Consider the following 19,440-nt stretch of genomic DNA (forward strand, 5'->3'; position numbering starts at 1 on the left):
GGAAGGCAAATCTTTGTTCAAGGCCAGACTGGTCTACAGAGTAAGTTCCAGGACAGCCTGGGCTACAACGACATAGAACATCTTCATTTTCATCCAGAATACTTTGGGGCTGAAATACTACATTCTTTGTATATTAAAAGAGTCTGAACTTGAAATACCCTGGAAAAAAAAATTCTGTCTGAAACCCTTCAAACTTCAACTCTCACCCAAAACCTGGCTCACACAGCCCCTTACTGCCTCAAGGCACACCTACCATGCCCGTTGTGTACATGCTTATGAGTTTTTCCTTTCCTGGGGGTCGACTGGCACGAAGATGAAGCATTGTTGGTGGCTGTTTTGACATCCTCTGTCTCATCATCTTCCTCTTCGACATCCTCCTCATCCTGAGAGCTTCCAAAATATACCATACTGTTGGGCAGCGCAGGAGAACCTAATGGGTTAACATATTTAGTTCATCAAAACCAGTCTTGGCATTCACCCCTTCCAGAAGGAGTAAGGCAAAGGAGAGGCTTACAAACATAGGACCCTAACTGCATGCTGCTCACATAAAACAAAACTATTCACCACTACTCGATGCTACCACTTTTTAAATTTATTTTCAAATATTCCCCCACAAAGTAAAACCCCATTTAATTCTTTATCAATTTCAAACAAAAATCTCCCAGAAGGACATACAAATTTAAGAATCTTAATATTATTTCTATGGAAAACAGACCAGAAACAACAGCAAGGAATAAATAACTCAATGTGGGTAAAATGAAAACATCCACCCATAATGTTGGAGGTTTACTCTGCACTGTACATTTAACTTTGGAAATAAGAGAGGAAGGAAAAAAAAAATCAATTACTGGTGAAGGAGAAAAAAGAATTTTTTAACTGAAAATTTTAAGATTATTCTATTATCTTAATATAAAGGCCAAGTATAGAATTCACCCATGCCCTAACACCTCAAATATTTACAACCTACACTTAAGTTATAATAGTATAAATTATATATAATAACTATATATAGTAGGATATATTATTAAAATCCTTGGTCTAGAAACATAGCTCAACAGTTAAACAATCTATTCAAAGAACCACACTCCTCCTCCTACAGTCTAGCCTCTTTTCTCAAATGTTCCTTTCTTCATAATGAAAATAAAAGGTCATTTCCAATACTTTTCCCTTACCAAACATAGCCAATCCTGAGATGCAATTAAAAAATTGGTATACTTTCTAGAACCAGAAGCTATTAAAAATGCAGAGATAACCTTGGATTCTTTCCCCATTACATACCACCAAGTACCAGCACAGATAACTTTTAGATAACTTTCCTATAAATATTGCAAAAGGAAACCTCAGCTCAAAGCTAAAAGGAAAGTCTGGAGATGTGGTTCAGAAAAGTCCTCCTTTCCGACTCACATAGAACAAGCCTGGTTCTCTGACTTACAGGTAAAAAGTTTAGAGGAGTAATCTAGGAAAAAGAATTTCAATTGCTCAATGCAGGCATGAATCTATACCATTGCTGCTGATTCAGTATAAGAGGTTCCCAAGAGTAAGGGTTTATAAAAGGATTCAGGGAGAGGGAGAGTGACTAACTAGCAATAGAAAAGCAAATCTGGTAGAAAGGCAATCCCTAACCAAGAAAAAGACAATTCTGGTAATAATGATGATGACAACCTAACTACTCCCATGGCAGGCCTCACACTCATTATAAAGATATGGCAATGGCACTGCAGACAAGACAGGCTAAGAGGAGCCATTTTCAGAGTGGCATCTTTTTATGATGCAAACAATGCCCTTTTAGTACATTAGCTAGTGAGAAGTGTTCTCCTTCACAACCATAGATTTGAGATAACCAATGAAGGAGGATCTTCACAGGTATGTGGGGAGAAGGGTAGCTACCATTGTGGGACAAATAAGTGACTCCTATTCCACTGCTGCTAAAACTAACACTGGCACCTATTCCCTCCGGGTTATTCACATGCATTATCAAACTTATTATTTTGTTTAAAGCTTTGGATCAGACCAGAAGGAATGGGGACTACAGAATGCATCTGTGCTTTGCCAAAGTTGTATTTCATTACTTTTTTAAAAATTAGCTGGCAATGTCTCCATAATATTTACTGAAGTACAAACTAAATGTTTTCATCTGGACAAAAATCAAACTGTGATATGTCACAAACAACAAAAATTATTTTAATTCAAGATTTCTAATTTGGGCTAATTTTTCTATAAAGTGGGATTTTTCTCTTATGAATTATCCACAGTCAAGTACTCCTTAGCTACCATCGTCCCCTTCCTCAAAGAGATCTTAATGTTAGCAAACAATCAATCAGCTTTCTGCTCTTAGAAGACCTTTTCTTTTTCTTTTCCTCCTCTGTTTTAGAAAAGGGCTTTCTCTGCACACAGTCATTTAGGTGAGAGTTAAGGACTGAATTTAGGCCCAATTAACAGAAGTACCCAGTGAGTTCCAATATGTTGTGGCTCCATAAAACCAGAAGCTATGAGCAACAACTAGAGAAATTACTCCATGAACCCAATCCAATCCAATGATGTGCATGCAACTGTTTCACAGGATTCTACCTTTACTCCTGTATTGAAAAACCCATGATTAAAAGATAGAGCAACTTCCCGGTCCGCAATTCACCAGAGTTGCCCATCTGCAAATGTACATGCGGAAACTTCCACACGCTATTGTTTTTCTTTAAAGTGATTCATGATCATCTTTTAGATGATTTCTTTCCATTTTGCATTCTCCAAATTTTAAACTGAAAAGGTGTTAAGTATATATGAAACAACACCAGGTATGTGGGATTGAGGGAAAGCGTTATCCAAAATTAAATCCACTCTTAATAGGACAAAAACTGCCTGTCAATCATGGCCATGCCAGCCACGAAGATGAGCCCAATGGCAGGCAGAGCTTAAGAAGCCCGAAGCTGGTTACAGGGTCTGAGTGGTGTAACAGGCAAAACTCATCTTCTGACCAAACAGCGCACACTATTCATATTATGCTAATAATGAGTCTTCAAAATAACTCCTAGTTTTCATGTGGTTGCTGGGAATTGAACTCAGGACCTCTGGAAGCGTAGTCCAGAGATCTTAACCTGAGTCATCTCTCTATCCCTTCCTTTCTTGTAATGATTATGCAAAATAGTTCTTTCCATTTCTCACTGTCGATTGTATCCTGTGAAGTTTTCACTAAGCGAGCCTGTATGCCCATGGTATTTATTTTTTAAAATAGTAATGTGTTCACTTTTGTGAAAGTCATGGAGTTTAATTATGATTCACATTGTGAGTTTTGCTGTTATAAACAGTTATGAGATTTGTAACATTTTTAGTTTGGAAACCTTTGTTTTTAGTCCTGCTTTTTTGCTTTCCTTAACTTTGTCTCCACCTCATGACAGTAGGAAACTACTCTTTTCTTACTGTTCATGTTCGCCTGCAGCTACTCTCAAAATAGGTTATTGGATTCTCTGAAAATGGAGGTACAGGTAGTGTGAGCTGCTGGAGAGCTGACTGCTCTGGGAGGAGCAGGAAATGCTCCCAAAATGCGGCTGCAATAAGAGACGGGGTTTTTGGAAATTGTTTACATAGGTATTTCCCTTAATAGTTTGGAATATTGAAGAGACTTAACTGATGGTGCCATAGGAAAGGCAACGATTAGAGTTCTTCAAACCTTTATTGCCTATCAGTGATGACATGAGAGCCCAAGATGATGAAAACCCCCTTAGGTATAAACCAGATCCTTTTTTTCTCAGATCCTATCAACTTAGGGATTATTTCAGCTGAAAAGTTTTAGAAATTTAAAAAGTGTTCTAGTCTCAAGACACTGAGGCCAAACTAGCAAGATTCATTCTTCTCTTATACTTAATGCCATACCCTAAAACTAATTTGTTAAGGAACTGGAGTGAAATGAACAATTGGTGCAGGACCTGAAATATTTGCCTGCTGTGCATATATCTTTAAATAGCCTCTGCACATTTTTTGCCAGAGGCATAATTAGTATCTTCCAAGGGTACACATGGGGAAGAGAGCCTTCATGTGTACTGTGAGTAGCAACTCCGTATCATTGCTGAATTTCCTGTCACCAATCTCGTTATTCTTAATGAGTTCTGTCTTCCTCTCTTTGTTCTGATTATAATTATTAAGAGATTTAAAAGAGCTTAATGCAGTAGAGCAATGGCGGGTTAAATGACTCTTATTTACATTTTCTGTTTATGGGGCACTGCAAACCATGGGGAATTCCTGAGGGAGACTCATGAACCACACTGCACACACTTCATTCTTACAACTATGACTGTCAAAGTGCAGCTGCCCAGCTCTGCCCAGTGACGGATGTATGTCTCTAGGGGTAAATATTCCCAATACATATTCTAATACAGCCACTGTGAAGTCTTTAGGGACTTATTTCTTTTGGAATCTTCCATAATCTCCTGTCACTCCATTACTGGCTAATTCCACCAACCTTTATTGAACTTTCTCTTTGCAGTAGACACACAGAAATCAGATTAGGCATTGCAAAGCAGCTCGGTAAAGAGTGTGTGAACATGGCACGGTAGGATATGGAATAACTGAAGAAAAGAAAGGTATATCTAAACTGGTTCTTGTCAGATATCAGAAATCTTTGCTGGAAGGTTCTAGGACTGGGGATCAGAAATCACTACCAAGGCACATGTGGTGGGTGGATCAGGGCTAGTTATTGGAAGGCCAAAGGTTAAGTTAGGATTTGGACAGGTCTCCAGGTTTTGGGTAAATCAGGAAGATGGTCCTTGCAGTGAGTGCTTTAGAAACATGATTGAAGCTGGTAGGGAACTAGGATAGTTTGGGCATCTGGAATAAAGCTGTCCCTGGTTTGTTGTTGACTTATGCCCCTTTCATGTGTAAAGTGGGTATTCTGGTTTCTGTAATCACAGTTGGTAGGGGTTAAACTAGAGATAATGGGTGTGAAATGCCTGAGAGGTGGCAATCTAAGCATATTTATTTGCTGTTTTTACCTTGATTTTACAGAAGTGGCAGAGAGGACAAAAGACTGGATTGGAGATCAGTCTGGGTAATCTAAAAAGCATTCTCAGATACACTGTCCAGGTAATGGGAAGAAACCAACCAGTAGCATTTTATGTGCAGACAATGCCCATCCCCACCTGGAAGGACTACATTCTCTGTTGTATATTGAGAAGGTGAGTTGTAAGCCAGTCTGGTGTGATTTATTTAGCAGTCACCATAATGAGAGGGAATTATCTACAAGAATGGCAAGGAACATTGAGGTTGCTACTAGTGCACTATCTTGATGTGACCTCATCTCCCATACTGGGTTCCATTTTATTTTGAAATGAGTTAGGCTGTCCCAACAAACTCATCAGGCAAGTTACAATAGATAATGTAGCACATAAGATTTAAAATTTGCACAAAATACATCTCACCTCCTTTGGTGTCACATAGAAATTAAGGTCCCCCCAATAGAAACAATACTATCCTCCGATCCTTCTCCTGGTCACCAGTCCTAGCCATGTAAGGTCTATCCACAGTCGCAGATGAAGTCTGATCCCTTCTTCCACTGCTGCACAGAGTCCTCTTCTAGAATTAACACCTCCTTCAGAACGGTGAGCTCCAACTCCAAGTCATAGGGACCCAAATTTCAGGGAGCTTTCAGGTCACCCAAGAATGAGCAAAGCACCTCAAAATTCAGGAACAACAATCAACTGCCACAGGGCTTACAATCTAGGCCCTAATTCCCATATGTGAGCCCATTTCTCAAATCAAAGTTATTTCCCAATAGCAAACAAACAAACAAAGGAACCACTGAATAAACAAAAACTCATATTGAGGTCGTCAACAAAGTGCACTAGTAGCAACAAAATGAGAATAAGTCTTTGGAGAGGAAGACAAGCTGTCTTGGAGGGATACATGAGTTTGGGGTCACTTGTATGACATAGTTTATCTTAATTTCTGAGTATAGAAACTATCAACATGGATTTCAACGTTCTTTGATGGCTTCTTTGGCCTGCTCTCTGCTTTCCCTAAGTCACTCTGTGTTCACCTAGTGTCTTAGTTCTGCTGATGTACTCTTTGCTAGGATAGTTTCTTTGCTAGTAATGAAGGAATCAGAAACCTTGGAGATCTTGATCTGCAAAGGATGACTCCTTGACTCTTGATGTTCAGCTGGGCTTTGGGCCAGCTAGCCTCTGAGCATGTGTGCTTTGTAGGAAGTTAAAACTCATTCTCTCTGCCAGATGCCTGGCCTGGTTTCCGTGGTACATTTCAGAGTACTTTTATGCCTCAGTGGCTAGAGGAGGTTCATTAGGGTGGGGGCTAGTATATGGAAATCTCTTTGTGTTCCCAGGATCCTTGCTGGAGCATGTAGATTTTATCTTCGGTGAGGCCCCTTGTGCCTGTAGGAAACTGTTTAGTGTCTCTGGGAGTCTGAAAAGGCTTTGCATAAATCATAAACTCATGTTCAGACTTGATGGTATATAGTAACTGGAAGTTGGAAAATCTAACTTATTTCCACTTCTCAGCTTGTGCTTATGTTCTTGTATAGGCACTACTATGGCTAAACACCATCATAGCCGTTGTGTAGTGTTGGCTCTCTTTGTGTGATTTGACTCTGACTCTCTGACACACACACACACACTCTCTCTCCCTCTCTCCCTCCCTCCCTCCCTCTCTCCTCCCTCTCTCTCTCTCTCTCTCTCTCTCTCTCTCTCTCTCTCTCACACACACACACACACACACACACACTAAGTAGAAAAGGAGTCTAGTAAGAATCCAGAGTACACCAGGTGACAAAGCATTTTGTTGCCTGTATCTTTGAGTGGAGAAATACATTATTAACTGGTCCAAATTTCACTTAAAGCTGTCCAGCAAAGGTGACTGGGTATAAGATGGGTCGCTTAAGTGTGCTTGGTAATTTTATCCAGGTTAACTTTATTGTGTAACCCTTGAGAATAGAAGAAAAAAAGGATTTTTAAAACAATGCAAGTATACAAACACATGGTACATACAAACACACAGGTTCTGCTATGCTTACTGTCACTGACACTTCTTTTTTTTAAAAAATTGCAATATTATTGTTTAGATTCACATAACTAAAAACCCCATGACCTCAAAGCAAATTTCTGTTTTCTTAACAGTAAGCTGGTGATAGCACCTCATACGTATAATACCAGAACTCAGGGGAGGTAGGAACATTTCTGAGACTGTGAGACAAGTCTGGATAATATACGTTCCAGGTCATTCAGAGCTACATACACTTACTATGGCCAGGTGGTGGTACATGCCTTTAATCTTAGCACTCTGGAGACAGCCACAGGCCTCTGAGTTAGAGAATAGCCAGGGCTAAGTTAGAGAACACCTGTCTTGAAAAAACTAAACAAACAAGAAAGTGGGCTACAGGCAGAAATGTCTCCAAATTTAGGAACGTTGGCTACTCGAGACAGCATGGGTTCAAGTCCTAAGACCCAACACAGTGGCTTAAAACCATCTATAACTCTAATCTCTGGGGATACTCTTAGAGTGCATCTTCTGACTGCATACATGTGGTGCACACACATGTGCAAGCAAAACACCCAAACACCAAAGTAAAATAAAGTCTGTGTGGCATAAAAACACTACAGAAGTAACAGCAGTGCCACATGTCTTTAAATAAACACTCAAAAAAGGTGCAAACAGGCAGATCTTCATATACACAAAGTATAGCATGCCCTATATAGTGAGGCTCTTTCTTTAAAGAAAAGAAATGGGGGGGGGGGGGGGAGGAGGTTCTGCCCTCAAACCAAACAGAGAGCTGAGATGTGAGGTCAACACATGGGTGCCATTTGTACAAAGCTTACCTCGAAGGCAGAGAAAGGTAAGAAAGTCTTCTGTCTTAGGCTTCCTTTTAGAGAGGTCAGAAATTTGAGTAGCTGGCGGGGGTAGCAAAGGCTCCACTATCTTCACTGGAGTTGTGCTGGGACTATTCGGCTGAGATTGAGCAAACTTCCTTTGTGCTTGCAGCCTGGGCCTGCAACAAAAGAAAATGAAAGCTAAATTAAGCACAGACCACATGCAGGAATAAAACCATGATACAAACTGACAATCTTTCAAGCAAACTCTTAATAATTAAGGCTCTATATCTCTCTCTCTCATAAACCACAGCCTCCATTACATTGAAGTAAGTCCACAGTGTGTTTGTGTTTGTGTGTGTGTGTGTGAGAGAGAGGGGGGGGGGGGCAGTAAGGAAGTGGGAAGATCACTTCAATGCTGGACTCTATGGGCTATGTTTTAAGAAACAAAAAAATGAACACATGGAATCAGCAGCTCTCATGTGTTATTTCACAGTTTCCTTTCCTTATTGTGTGCTGATATGTAGTTCCCTTTATCTGTCTTCTACCTCTAAGGAACTAGTGACCCACCCTGAATTCTGTAATAGGCTGGGGAACGTAGATCAGTTAGAGTTGACTTTATAGAGCAGAGATGGCAGAGTTGGAAAATCTAATCCCCAGAATTCAAAAAACTGTCCTCTGATCTATACTACATTCTTTTAAAAATGAATCAAGCACTTAAATTAAAAAAAAAAAAAAAAAAACAGAAATAGAAAAGCAGGTATGTGTAAACCATCAGAACAAGCTTAGCTTATATTCTTTCTTTAAATTAGCTGTCTACATCTACTAGAAAGAAGTCATCTCCAACAAGCAGTATCATTATACACTGACCAAAGACTTGACTCAGACAAGTGAGGAACTGCACAATTCGGTCTTGTAACAAAAGGGGGTGGGGAAATTGAGAGCCCAGGACTGGTGGGCACAGAAGACAGGTGTGCCTCTCTAGAGGATACTGCCCAGCATGAGTGTATGGGAGGGGGACCTATATCCAGCTGGCTGCCATCACCTCTTATTTCATTATCGGTGCAAAAATGCTTTACAATGAAATAAAGCATTGAGCATTAGCATAAGAGTGGTTGACAATCATACTGCAATGGAGCTTCTGAAAATGAGAAGCAACAGGAATAGCCCATGGAAACCAAAACACTGGGCTGATGATTTAGCTAAGTCGTAGAATGCTTGCCTAGCAAGGATAAGGCTAAGGGACCATTCCCCAGTAGGATATAGTATTAAAGAAAACAAAATCAGAGCAGAATCTCTAGTGCTTCTTGGCCACCCTGGCCTTCATGGAACAGGGCAGAAAAGCCTAAAACCAACCTCAGAAGTAGTAAGGCTAATTTTTCAGTAAGAAGCCCTCATTCTACAACTCACTAACCAATATAAACGGACAAAATTTCATGAATGTAAAACTAGTAGGAGAAATGAATTAATATAACTTATTAATGACTTAGAAACATGAAGGGAATAACATGTCACTTTAAAAAACTAGGAAGGGAGGTTGTTTTAAATATCTTTAAGACCAGGTTTCATCATATACAAGTAACATCCTCACTGGAATATAAGGTATGTATGTATGTATATATGTATGTATGTATGTATGTATGTATGTATGTATGTATGTATGTATGTCTGTATGCATGCATGCATGCATGCATGCATGCATGTCTGTATGTATGTATGAATTAAAATATCGTAAACAGCTCCCAAAGCAAAGATCCAGGCTACTATTTCTGTTTGATATTGGGAACTTGGGGAAATACAATTCCACAGGTGGTATAGAAAATTGGAGAAAGTGAAGCCAGGTAAACTAAGTGCAGACAACATTCCAAGGCTGTTTTTCTTTTGTTTTATGAAGAAGTGAGAAGCATGCTAAAGGCAGCAGTTCCTCACATAGTTCCTCACCTCCTTCTGCTGTCCTACTTCACATTTTATGCAGCCTCACCCTGTGGTTTACTGAAGGATGATGGACCAGTATAAAAGGAGACTTCTATGAATGTCTTCAAGAATCCGGTGATATATATAAAAAATATGAGTATCAATACTCTTACAGGAACCCATGCTAAAATTAATGTTGTGCTGGGGCAGCTCTCAATGCTACTTGACCCTAGTGTTCAGATCTCTAGCACAGCAATAAATAGTTACTTTGAAAGCTGACCAAGGGAGAAAAGCCTTATGAATGATGTTCTTAGGTGAGCCCAAAGGGTCCATATAGATTCCTTACCTCCTCAAATGTCCTTTCCCCTTTCCCAAAGATAGAGATGAAAGCTTCCTGGGTAATTTTCCTTAAGAGCCTGACATGACAATGGAGTCCCATTTCTACATTTCCTCAGCCATCTACATAATGAGCACCTTATACCTAGGTGTGGGCGTCTATTTCTAATACTTACTATAGCATAATAGCAAATCCTAGGTTGCCTGAATTCTACTACTTACAAAATTTTCTAACAGTCCCCAAACCACAAACTGTGTGTACACAAGGAAACTAGATTATGTACAGGAAAGGGAAACTGTACATATCTAGCACCTTGTTATATGGGTATATTAAAAAGTCAATTCTCCCAATGTTGAACTTGTAAGATGGTAAAGCCAATTATTTAGTAGATATCCCAATTCTAATCAAAGGGGTAAGGAAGATAGGAGGGGATGGTCTGTTCAATTAAAGATAACAAAGTGCTTCTGGCAGATGCAGGATGACCAGCAGGGCTCCATCCACTCTTTATGGCAGTGTGGAAGCTTTTCCTGACAATTTGCCAACTTGCTGAAAGGCCTATTCAAAAAGGGGAGGGAAATTCTGTGTTTCCGTCCCCAAAATAATTACCCACTCTATTCTACCTCTAGACATACACACACACACTAGAAACCTGGCAGCTGCTCAAAGAAACAAGAGTGTGTTCATGTGTGTGTACGAGGTTTGTGGGCAGGAGATACCATCCACCAGGGCAAGATGCCCACCAAATTCAAATGCAAGTTCAGTGGCAGGAAAACACACAGGATGGCTATAAATGCCCTGCATGGTGGAGAGAATATAAACACATCCTCAAGTGAACTCAGAAGCCAGCAAACTCCAGCTCACCCATACTGCGTAACAAACAGGAACACTAGTCACAAATGATATTCCATAGCTAAGTCTGCGTGAGACTATAACACAATGACAGAAATAATCACTTGGTTCCCGAGAACGTTTTGCTACACAGAAGTCTTTTGCTGTCTTGATGTCTAGTTATACTGATTACAGACTTTTCAGGTGGGCTTGCGTTACACATAAACAGATTGAATAGCTTATTTAAAAAATACAAGGTATGAAATATTTGTAGCTCTTAATTAGATTATAAGAGCTATTAGAGGGAAAATTTGTTATAGTCAGATTTGGCTTGGAGAACTCTCTGGAAAATTTCCTCCCAAGGACTTTTTAAAAAGCTTTGACTTGGTCCAGCCTGCACCAGAAAAGCCACAACTTGGGCATTGGCTTAACTAACTTCATCTTTATCAGTGTGGGCCTTCATTTTCTCAGGTATTAAAAGTAATAATCCTGCTAAAGCAGGATTGTGAGCTTCACTGTGGCCTGTGCTACTGTATGTTAAAGGCACTGTCTCAAAAGTTGGACCTCTGCAATAAAACAAGGGGGACTTAGGCAGATAGTCAGTCCTCTGACAAGGTAACTCCTATAGTGACTCCCTCATTGAACAAGTTCTAGCTGAAAAAGACTGTTCTTTAACCAGTGCCCCATGCGAAATTACTGGCTCAAACTAAAGTATGTTTACTAATTATGCCAGTGGACAAGTTTTAAAAACACAAAGAAACAAAGAAAAAAAAACACACAGGGCCACATTTTGTTAAAACATATAACAGAAATCAAAATCTTTAGACTTTTAAATAATGTTGGTAATTCCAACTCTGGTTAATATAAAATCCTTCAAACGAGAAATTAGTAATTTGATATTCAAACACCCAGGGTACTCAAGAACAGAACTCTAACGATGTTTATAAATACAAGGGACAGAAGAGACTTTCACTGTTCTTAGAAATTCAAGAATGTTCAAAGTTAGAAACTGAATATATAAAAGTTAGGATCGTTTGCTGGCATACAAACTCTCAACCTAAGTGATGAAAGCATCCCATTACCGAGATGGGGAAGGTGATAAATCTTGTTATCAAGAAATTCTAAAACCAAAACCAAATTCAAGTCTTCCTGGAATCACAAATCACAATCAAGAAAAGCATTTGACAATGAAGTTTTTGTGTTCTAGAATAAAAGCAATAATCAGGTCCAAAGGGAGAAGAATTATACTTAGCCAACAGTTGAAGTGACCAACAAGAACGAACTAGATTAATTTAACACTCTAGGACAGATGAGCCCTCATGACCTACATGTATGTTCAAAGTATCACGTTCCTGCTCTAAAAACTCTACACTAAAGATTAGGTTTCCAACAATAAAACCTGAATTCCGTGGCTTTACTGCTGTCAACAAGAGTGCAGAGCCAGTATAACAGGATCTGACATGGCCTTTCCATCACTGCACCATAAACCTCACCTCCTTGAAAAGTCACACTCTTCAGTCACACTCACAAAGCACAACTCTTTTCAGACCTACTCAAAGTAAAAAGGATTTCCTACATACTAGGAGTATGAAAGAAGAGTCAGGCCCTTCTGTTCACACCTCTGCTTTCTTGCATATAAAATGGCCAAGGGATTGTGGTGAGAATTACTGGGTGCTGTGAACATATAACAATCATGGAGTTCCATAAACTATTTTCAATTACAAGTATAAGCCAAGTATGGGGAAAGGAGATATCTATAGCAGAAGGTGGAGTAAAAGAAATCCACCCAAACACAGAGAATCCTGAGAGGACAACTAACTCACCCAAGACCAGAGAATCTGCAATGGGAAAGCAGCCGGCCCATCAGCTCCCAAACATGGCTCCAAGGAAAGAAAGGAGTAAGGCTAAGGATATAAATGGCTCAGTCCCACATTTCAAATTTCCCACAGGGGTAGGGAAGTGGGGGGAGGGGGGATGCAAAGCAACATAGATGTAGCTCCCGTTATTATCATCTTTACCTGGACGTCTAGCTGGAAGCATAGAGTATAAAGGAGGAAGTACATTCCAAGTGTCATACAAAACCCTGGATGCCTTTGGTTAGTCACTCAGACCTAACTAATACCAAAAGCATTCGCCATACATCTTAATCACTATTTGCTGTCACATGAATGTCCAGGGCAATTCTTTTAAAAGTACATTTTCAAAGTCTTAGTCCATTATCCTGGTGGGAAGCATAGTAGACATGGTGCTGTAGACGTCCTTGGACTGAATCCTAAGGGGAGAGAAAGGGGGAGAGGGAGAGGGAGAGGGAGAATTCCCCAGCACAAGTGAGAGCTCAAGCTGGGCATACACTTTTAAATCTCAAAGCCCAACCTAAACCCAATATGGCCACACTCCTTGGTGACTAGGCATTCAAATATATAATCCTATGGGAGGTAACACTACAGTTAGTGTTAGTTCCCAAAAAGCACCACCACCATCTTGTACCAGGATCCCCACAGTTCTATCTCCATATCCTTTCCTCCACAGCAGGCTGAGTGAGACGCACACTGCACCTTAAGACTTCTTGAAATCTGCCTATATAGAACAGAGTAGTCCTGACTTGTGAGAAAGACACAAATAGTCTCAACATCCGTTTCAATGGGTAAGAGCAAGAATAAAGATTTCCATAACCTAACCCCATACCCCCCAAAACAAACACAACAAAACTTTAAGAAATCATCCACTAGGCAATTAAACACAGTGAGACAGAAAGAGAAAGATGCAATAAACCCATTAAGTAATTTGTTTCAATAGTTTCAAATTGCACAAACTGCTATGCTAGGCTCTACTGAAAGTTGGAGAAGCACAGGGGAAACCTAGCTATAGAATCTAAATCAACAACAGGGAAACCTTCCAGGTAGCAGAGCACACACACTACACTGGAGAAACCAAGAGCTTTCGCCCTCTGTGTTTATGCACCTGAGATCCTGCTTTCACCTTGTAAGCATGTTCCCTAGGAAAAGACTTAAGCCTAGTTAAGGAATACACACTGCCAAAGCGTCCGCACCTTTACCTTATCTTCAGGTCACAAATATATTCATACCACAGATGAAAAATAAGGACACTTACTATCCCACCGGAATTAAAAAAAAAAAACAAAACAAAACTATTAAAGTGACAAAATTGACAGAGACCTACCAAGACCCACCAAGAAGAAAGAACCATTCTCTTGGTTCTCGAATCCTCAATGAAGCACAGGAGGAGGAAAAGCCCTAACTGCAGAGGATCCCTCTAGGAGTCAGAAGTGTGTATTTTGCATGAAGTTGGAAGTTTTCACTTTCTGTATATTGTTACTTTATGAAGGATAAAAATATTCATTGCCCCCCCCCAAAAAAAAAAAGAAATACAACAATTGGCAGAGAGGAAGTTATACACTGGTGCACATGAACTGTGGAGGCCATTGATAGGCACAACTAACCAAGTCAGACACCCATGGCTCAGTTCACAAGGCAACAGACGTTCCCAAAGAAGTCCCTGTTAGCGTGTTTTGGACAGAGGAAGACTGTTCAAGAAAAAAGCCTATATTTGATACATGATTTGTAAAGTGACACAATATAGTTTGAATCCTCTGGCAACATCTTGTAAATAATAAATAATAAAAACCTCCCAGAGAGAGAATTAATTACCACCATATCATCTTATCACAGGCTTTGTTCACAGGCATAAGCATTTCTAATAATCATTTGCTTTACTGTGGGGTGAGATTCAATACTTACAAGTCAAACACAATAATGCTGAGTTATTATTTTTCACTAAATTAGATGAAAGAATGATGGTTGGGGAAAATGATACTTGAACTTCTAGCCCCTCGCTGTGATTCTCTCACACACAGAAAGGAATGAATGTTTATAACTAACCTTCTGCCTGCGTGTAACAAATAAAAGCCCTCAATTCACCCAGTTTGGTGGTGGTGATACCTGTGGTGGTCAGAGGACAAAGACCAGGTAGCATAAGCCAACTTGAACCCAAGCTTCAGGTATTTCTAAATATCTCTAGCTCCATACCAGCAACAAGATTATAGACGCTGGTGAACACACTCAACTTTTACATGTCTCCTGAGGATTTGAACCCAGGCACTCAGATGTTTTATTTACTGAACTATATATCCAGTGTAAGCTTTTTCAAGATTCAACATGAGAGGAAAAACTCATGGCTTATAGAAATCTCCAAGTTGTGGATGAATTTAAGGTCTGTGCCATCCATAAATACACAGTAAACCTCTTGTCCACACCTACCCCATTGGGAGGTGGGGGTGTACAACCAATCAGTCGATCACAATCAGTTACATAAATTGTTCTAGAAGCAGTAAAATCTAAGGACTAAATAACAACAATAAAATAAGACAATGAGCTAACAGCAAAGGCCAGAAACAAAAAACAATGCAAATGAAATCTCAAAGTTTGCATCAACAGTAGCTGCTAAGAATCACTAGTGGTATAGAGTGGGATTCTGGTCTGGAAAATGAAATAGAGACATGTTGAGGACTATGCGAACCAGCAGATAGAAGTGATATCACAGATATGCTGCTGGACAATCAACTGTAACGTGGAATTGAGGTGATGCTACTTTACCACATACGTACAACCTTCCCAGAATAAGATATATATATGTAAAACAAAGAACACAGCATGTAGATTAGAATACTAAAATCTTTCCAGTAAAAAGAAAATCTTACCAGAGCAATTAGATCTAAAGCAAAGAAAGCTAAATACACAGGGCAGGGTAAGGTGGACCCTTTAATCCCAGCACCGGGGAAACACAGTCAGGTAAATTCTAAGCCCAGCCTGGTCTACAGAGCAAGTTTTAGGAGATACATAAGAAACCCTATCTCAAAATACCAAAGGGGCAGGGGAGCTTAAATACATCAGCATTTACTTCTTGACAATGACATTTAACAACCAATACCAATAAAAACTTTTGGCAAAAAAAGATTCTTTAAAAAAGGATTCAATTCAGGACAGAATTAATGTATGGTTTTTAAAATGTCATTAAATTTAAGCAGTGCATCCTGTGGGAACAACCCTTGGTGTTCTTTCCCTTCCAAACCTAGAGATGCCTAGTAAACTGTAGATCCAATCTACCAGAGAATGCTTACCAAGTATTCATATCCAGATGACTTCACACAAACCCAGGAATTTTTAAATGAAAAAAGTCAGTTTAAATGAAGTAATCTGAAACAGGGTTTTATTTCTTCTATGCCCTAAACTGGTAGTTACATCTAGTTACATTTTCCTTGAAAAGCATGTTATACCAAAGGCATGATGATTCACTTTGGAAGACTATCTTCCTGTCAGGGATTGGGGCATTATGTATGAGGGTCTCTACTAAAGCTAAAGATGACTAAGGTCTATAGTCTCAGTGGAATCTGTTCAACACCTGTTTGTATAACTGTAATTCACACAACACAATGAGGAGTGCATTAAGCTCTGTACAGAAAATAAGGATCCTTCTAGAAACCTCAGTTCACGTCAATAGAGGGAGAAGACACTTACATTTCCTATGCCTACAGATCCTGCAGTAACCCTGTCACAATCATTACTGATGGCTGACAGTGATTATGGGACATACAAACTATATACCACACATCTTTATTCTCTGCAAAACTCAGCTGATTAATCCTCACATCTACAGGATTGAACTAAATCTGTTTAGTCTTGTTTGTATGTGCAAGAATACTTTCAATACTTTCAATGTGTTTCTTCCACAAGGATCCCTGAATTAAATGAGATGAACAACTGAAGGGAATGGTCTACGCATGGCCATCATCTAGTTTTCCAGTTTAAATAAATACATGAACAGAAAACCCTGATGTGTTTGTGTGTGTGTGTGTGTGTGTGTGTGTGTGTGTGTGTGTGTGTGTGTGTGTGTGTGTGCATATATATATATAAAATAAATGGAAAATAGTAACTAATTACAGCATTGGGAAAACTGAGGGCAGGATCAGACAGCCTGGATTGCCTCAGTCAATAAATGAAAATCTACACATGAGCCCTCAAATCTATGTCCAAGTATCTTGTGCCCTTTCCTTCTTCAAGGAGAAGGTCAGCTTTGTCTTCTATGAAATGATATCTTTAATAAACAGGATGAAAGAAATTGGACTTTGAAATGAGAAAAACACAGGCTCAGTAAGAGTGGTAAGTTCCATACATCAGGGAACAACTATGGCACAAGCATGCTGCATTCATACAGCTTAACGTGACTTCTAGAAGAGAACAAGGTCAAAGTTAAAAGCATATAGTGATTATCATTACCGAAGTGCATTCCATGGGTAGAAAGTCAGCCCAAATGAGGTCAGAAGATAAGACACATCCACTGCACAGACTCTAGAATTATTGTGGACATCAACAACATGGCCTCACTCTCTTCTACTTTCTTCTTTCCCTAGCAGACAAAACTAAGACCATTCACATCACAGCAGTAATTAAATGGTACAAGGATAACTATCAATCACTACTTCAAATCAGACAAGAAATGAGGTTAACTGCAAAGTAAATATATAAATCATGAGCCTGGACTTTTAGGATTGAATATTTTGTCCCAGAAATTCTAAATATCGAGTACTATGCAAATGGCCCAATCAATTCAAAGACAACCCACTAAATATGGAATAGAACCAAAGTAAAGTATTTCTTCATACAGTAATCTACTAGATATTTACCACTTGTGTCTGCGTCTGTGACAAGGCGAAAGCACATACATGTGCCCTAACAAGATTACAGATTCAAGTTTAGAATCCAGCTCTAACCTAAGCTCTAAGTAAATGAGTGCATCTCACACTAGCATAATTAGCATTGGACTAAGTACATGGCAGAACAGTTAAAAGCATGCACTACTCTTTTAGGAGGACTCAAATTTGATTCACAGAACAAAATCAGATGGCGTTCAGTTACAAAGAGATCAAACAACCAGCCTCTACAACTCATGTACACAACCCACACTCAAAGGCATTATCTAGCCACACACATTAGTTTTAGTAATAATTAGTTTGACTGTAGCTCAACCAGATGCTGCAATTAATTCTGCTTCTCCTTTGTGTTTTCTTTAGGACAATGAAGTCTTTTTGCTTTAAAAGTGCATAAACCAGACCGCCTGAAACTAGAGCTATAGGAGGTTTATGAGTTACCATACCGGGGCTGGGAATCAGGCCCAGAACCACCTCTAACACCCTGCAATATGTTCTTAAATTTAGTAGGAAAGATTTGCAATAAAACAGTATTTCCTATTTCTATTGTCCTATTATACAGGATATACATCATATATAGAGCTACTTAGCACTCAGATACACCAACCACATAATATACAAAGAAAAAGCCACCAACACTGTCATCCAAGAGAAATGGGGTGGGGTGGAGTGGGGTGGATGGTCAGTCACATTCACAGTACTAAATATTGGCTTATATAACCACAGACTTGAAAACTGCACTCTCTAAGTGGAGGTGAGAGCTGATACCAGGGACACCCCCCCTATGCTGAAAATCATATACTATCATACATTCTAATGTATTCCCTGAAGACTGGTTCATTGAGCCTTGAGCTCTAGTGAGATATTCCTTTACCTTAAAGGGATCCTTATGAAATACAGTAAAAGGTTCAAAGTACAAGACCCTGATGTGTATGTTCATTATACTAACAAACCAAATAGCAACATAAGATACTGGTGAGAAATGACTACAGAAGTTATTCATTTAGACCAAACATAGGGCATATGCTATTAGATACCAAGGAGAGGAAGGTAAACCAAGAATTTCAGCTATGCATCTCAACTTGAAGGCTCAGGAACTATCAAGAACAAATCGTGGCTAACTTCCTTCCCCTTAATTATATCGTGTACTTCATTAGAGATGGGTATCTAAATTTTTTACCAAATAATATAATCAAGATGAATGAACCAAGAAGCTCACTCAAACCAAGGAATTTTTCCTTTATTAATTATAGTCATATGGGCTCAGTGGTTAAGAGCACTGACTCCAGAGGTCCTGAGTTCAAATCCAAGCAACCTCTTCTGGTGTCTGAAGAAAGCTACAGTGTACTCACATAAATAAATCTTTTTTTTTTTTTAAGTGGGGGGAGGCCGGCACTAACTGTTCCTCCAGAGATCTGAGTTCAATTCTGAGCAACCATATGGCAAAGTTATAGTCATAATAATCAAAGTTATAATATCAAAGTATCAAAAGCAAATTGAATAGTAAATTTTAAAAGAGGGGAACAATAAGACAAAAAATAGGATGGATGCTGAAATGGAATTTTTAAGGTCCAATTGGAACTGTTTTGTAAAGTCACGTCCACAAATCTTGAAACAGTTATAGCCCACCACCTTACAAACTATCTTAAACTATATAGAAAAATCATATCAAAATAAAGTGTTATCTAACTGATTCAGACATATTAACATTAAAGACTGTAATGCCTACTTTCATGACAAGAACATCTTCTAATGATACCACAATAAGTCTCTAACATCTTGGGGGAAAATCTCTTGGGAAATGACAAAAACTCATTTAATATATTTCAGAA

General features: G+C 39.2%; 1 protein-coding gene across 1 annotated transcript in view; it reads right to left on the reverse strand.

Moving 5' to 3' along the window:
- The window catches only part of JARID2 (jumonji and AT-rich interaction domain containing 2), a 146,509-nt gene that overhangs the window by 35,199 nt on the left and 91,870 nt on the right, over positions 1-19,440 (reverse strand). The window contains exons 4-5 of the mRNA XM_080917060.1: positions 7,815-7,984; positions 254-430 (exon numbers count right to left, since the gene is read on the reverse strand). Of these exons, the coding sequence (XP_080773186.1) occupies positions 254-430; positions 7,815-7,984 (347 nt within the window). The remainder of the gene's footprint in view (positions 1-253; positions 431-7,814; positions 7,985-19,440) is intronic.

This window comes from Micromys minutus, assembly GCF_963924665.1.
Source record: "Micromys minutus genome assembly, chromosome: 1".
NCBI lineage: Eukaryota > Metazoa > Chordata > Mammalia > Rodentia > Muridae > Micromys > Micromys minutus.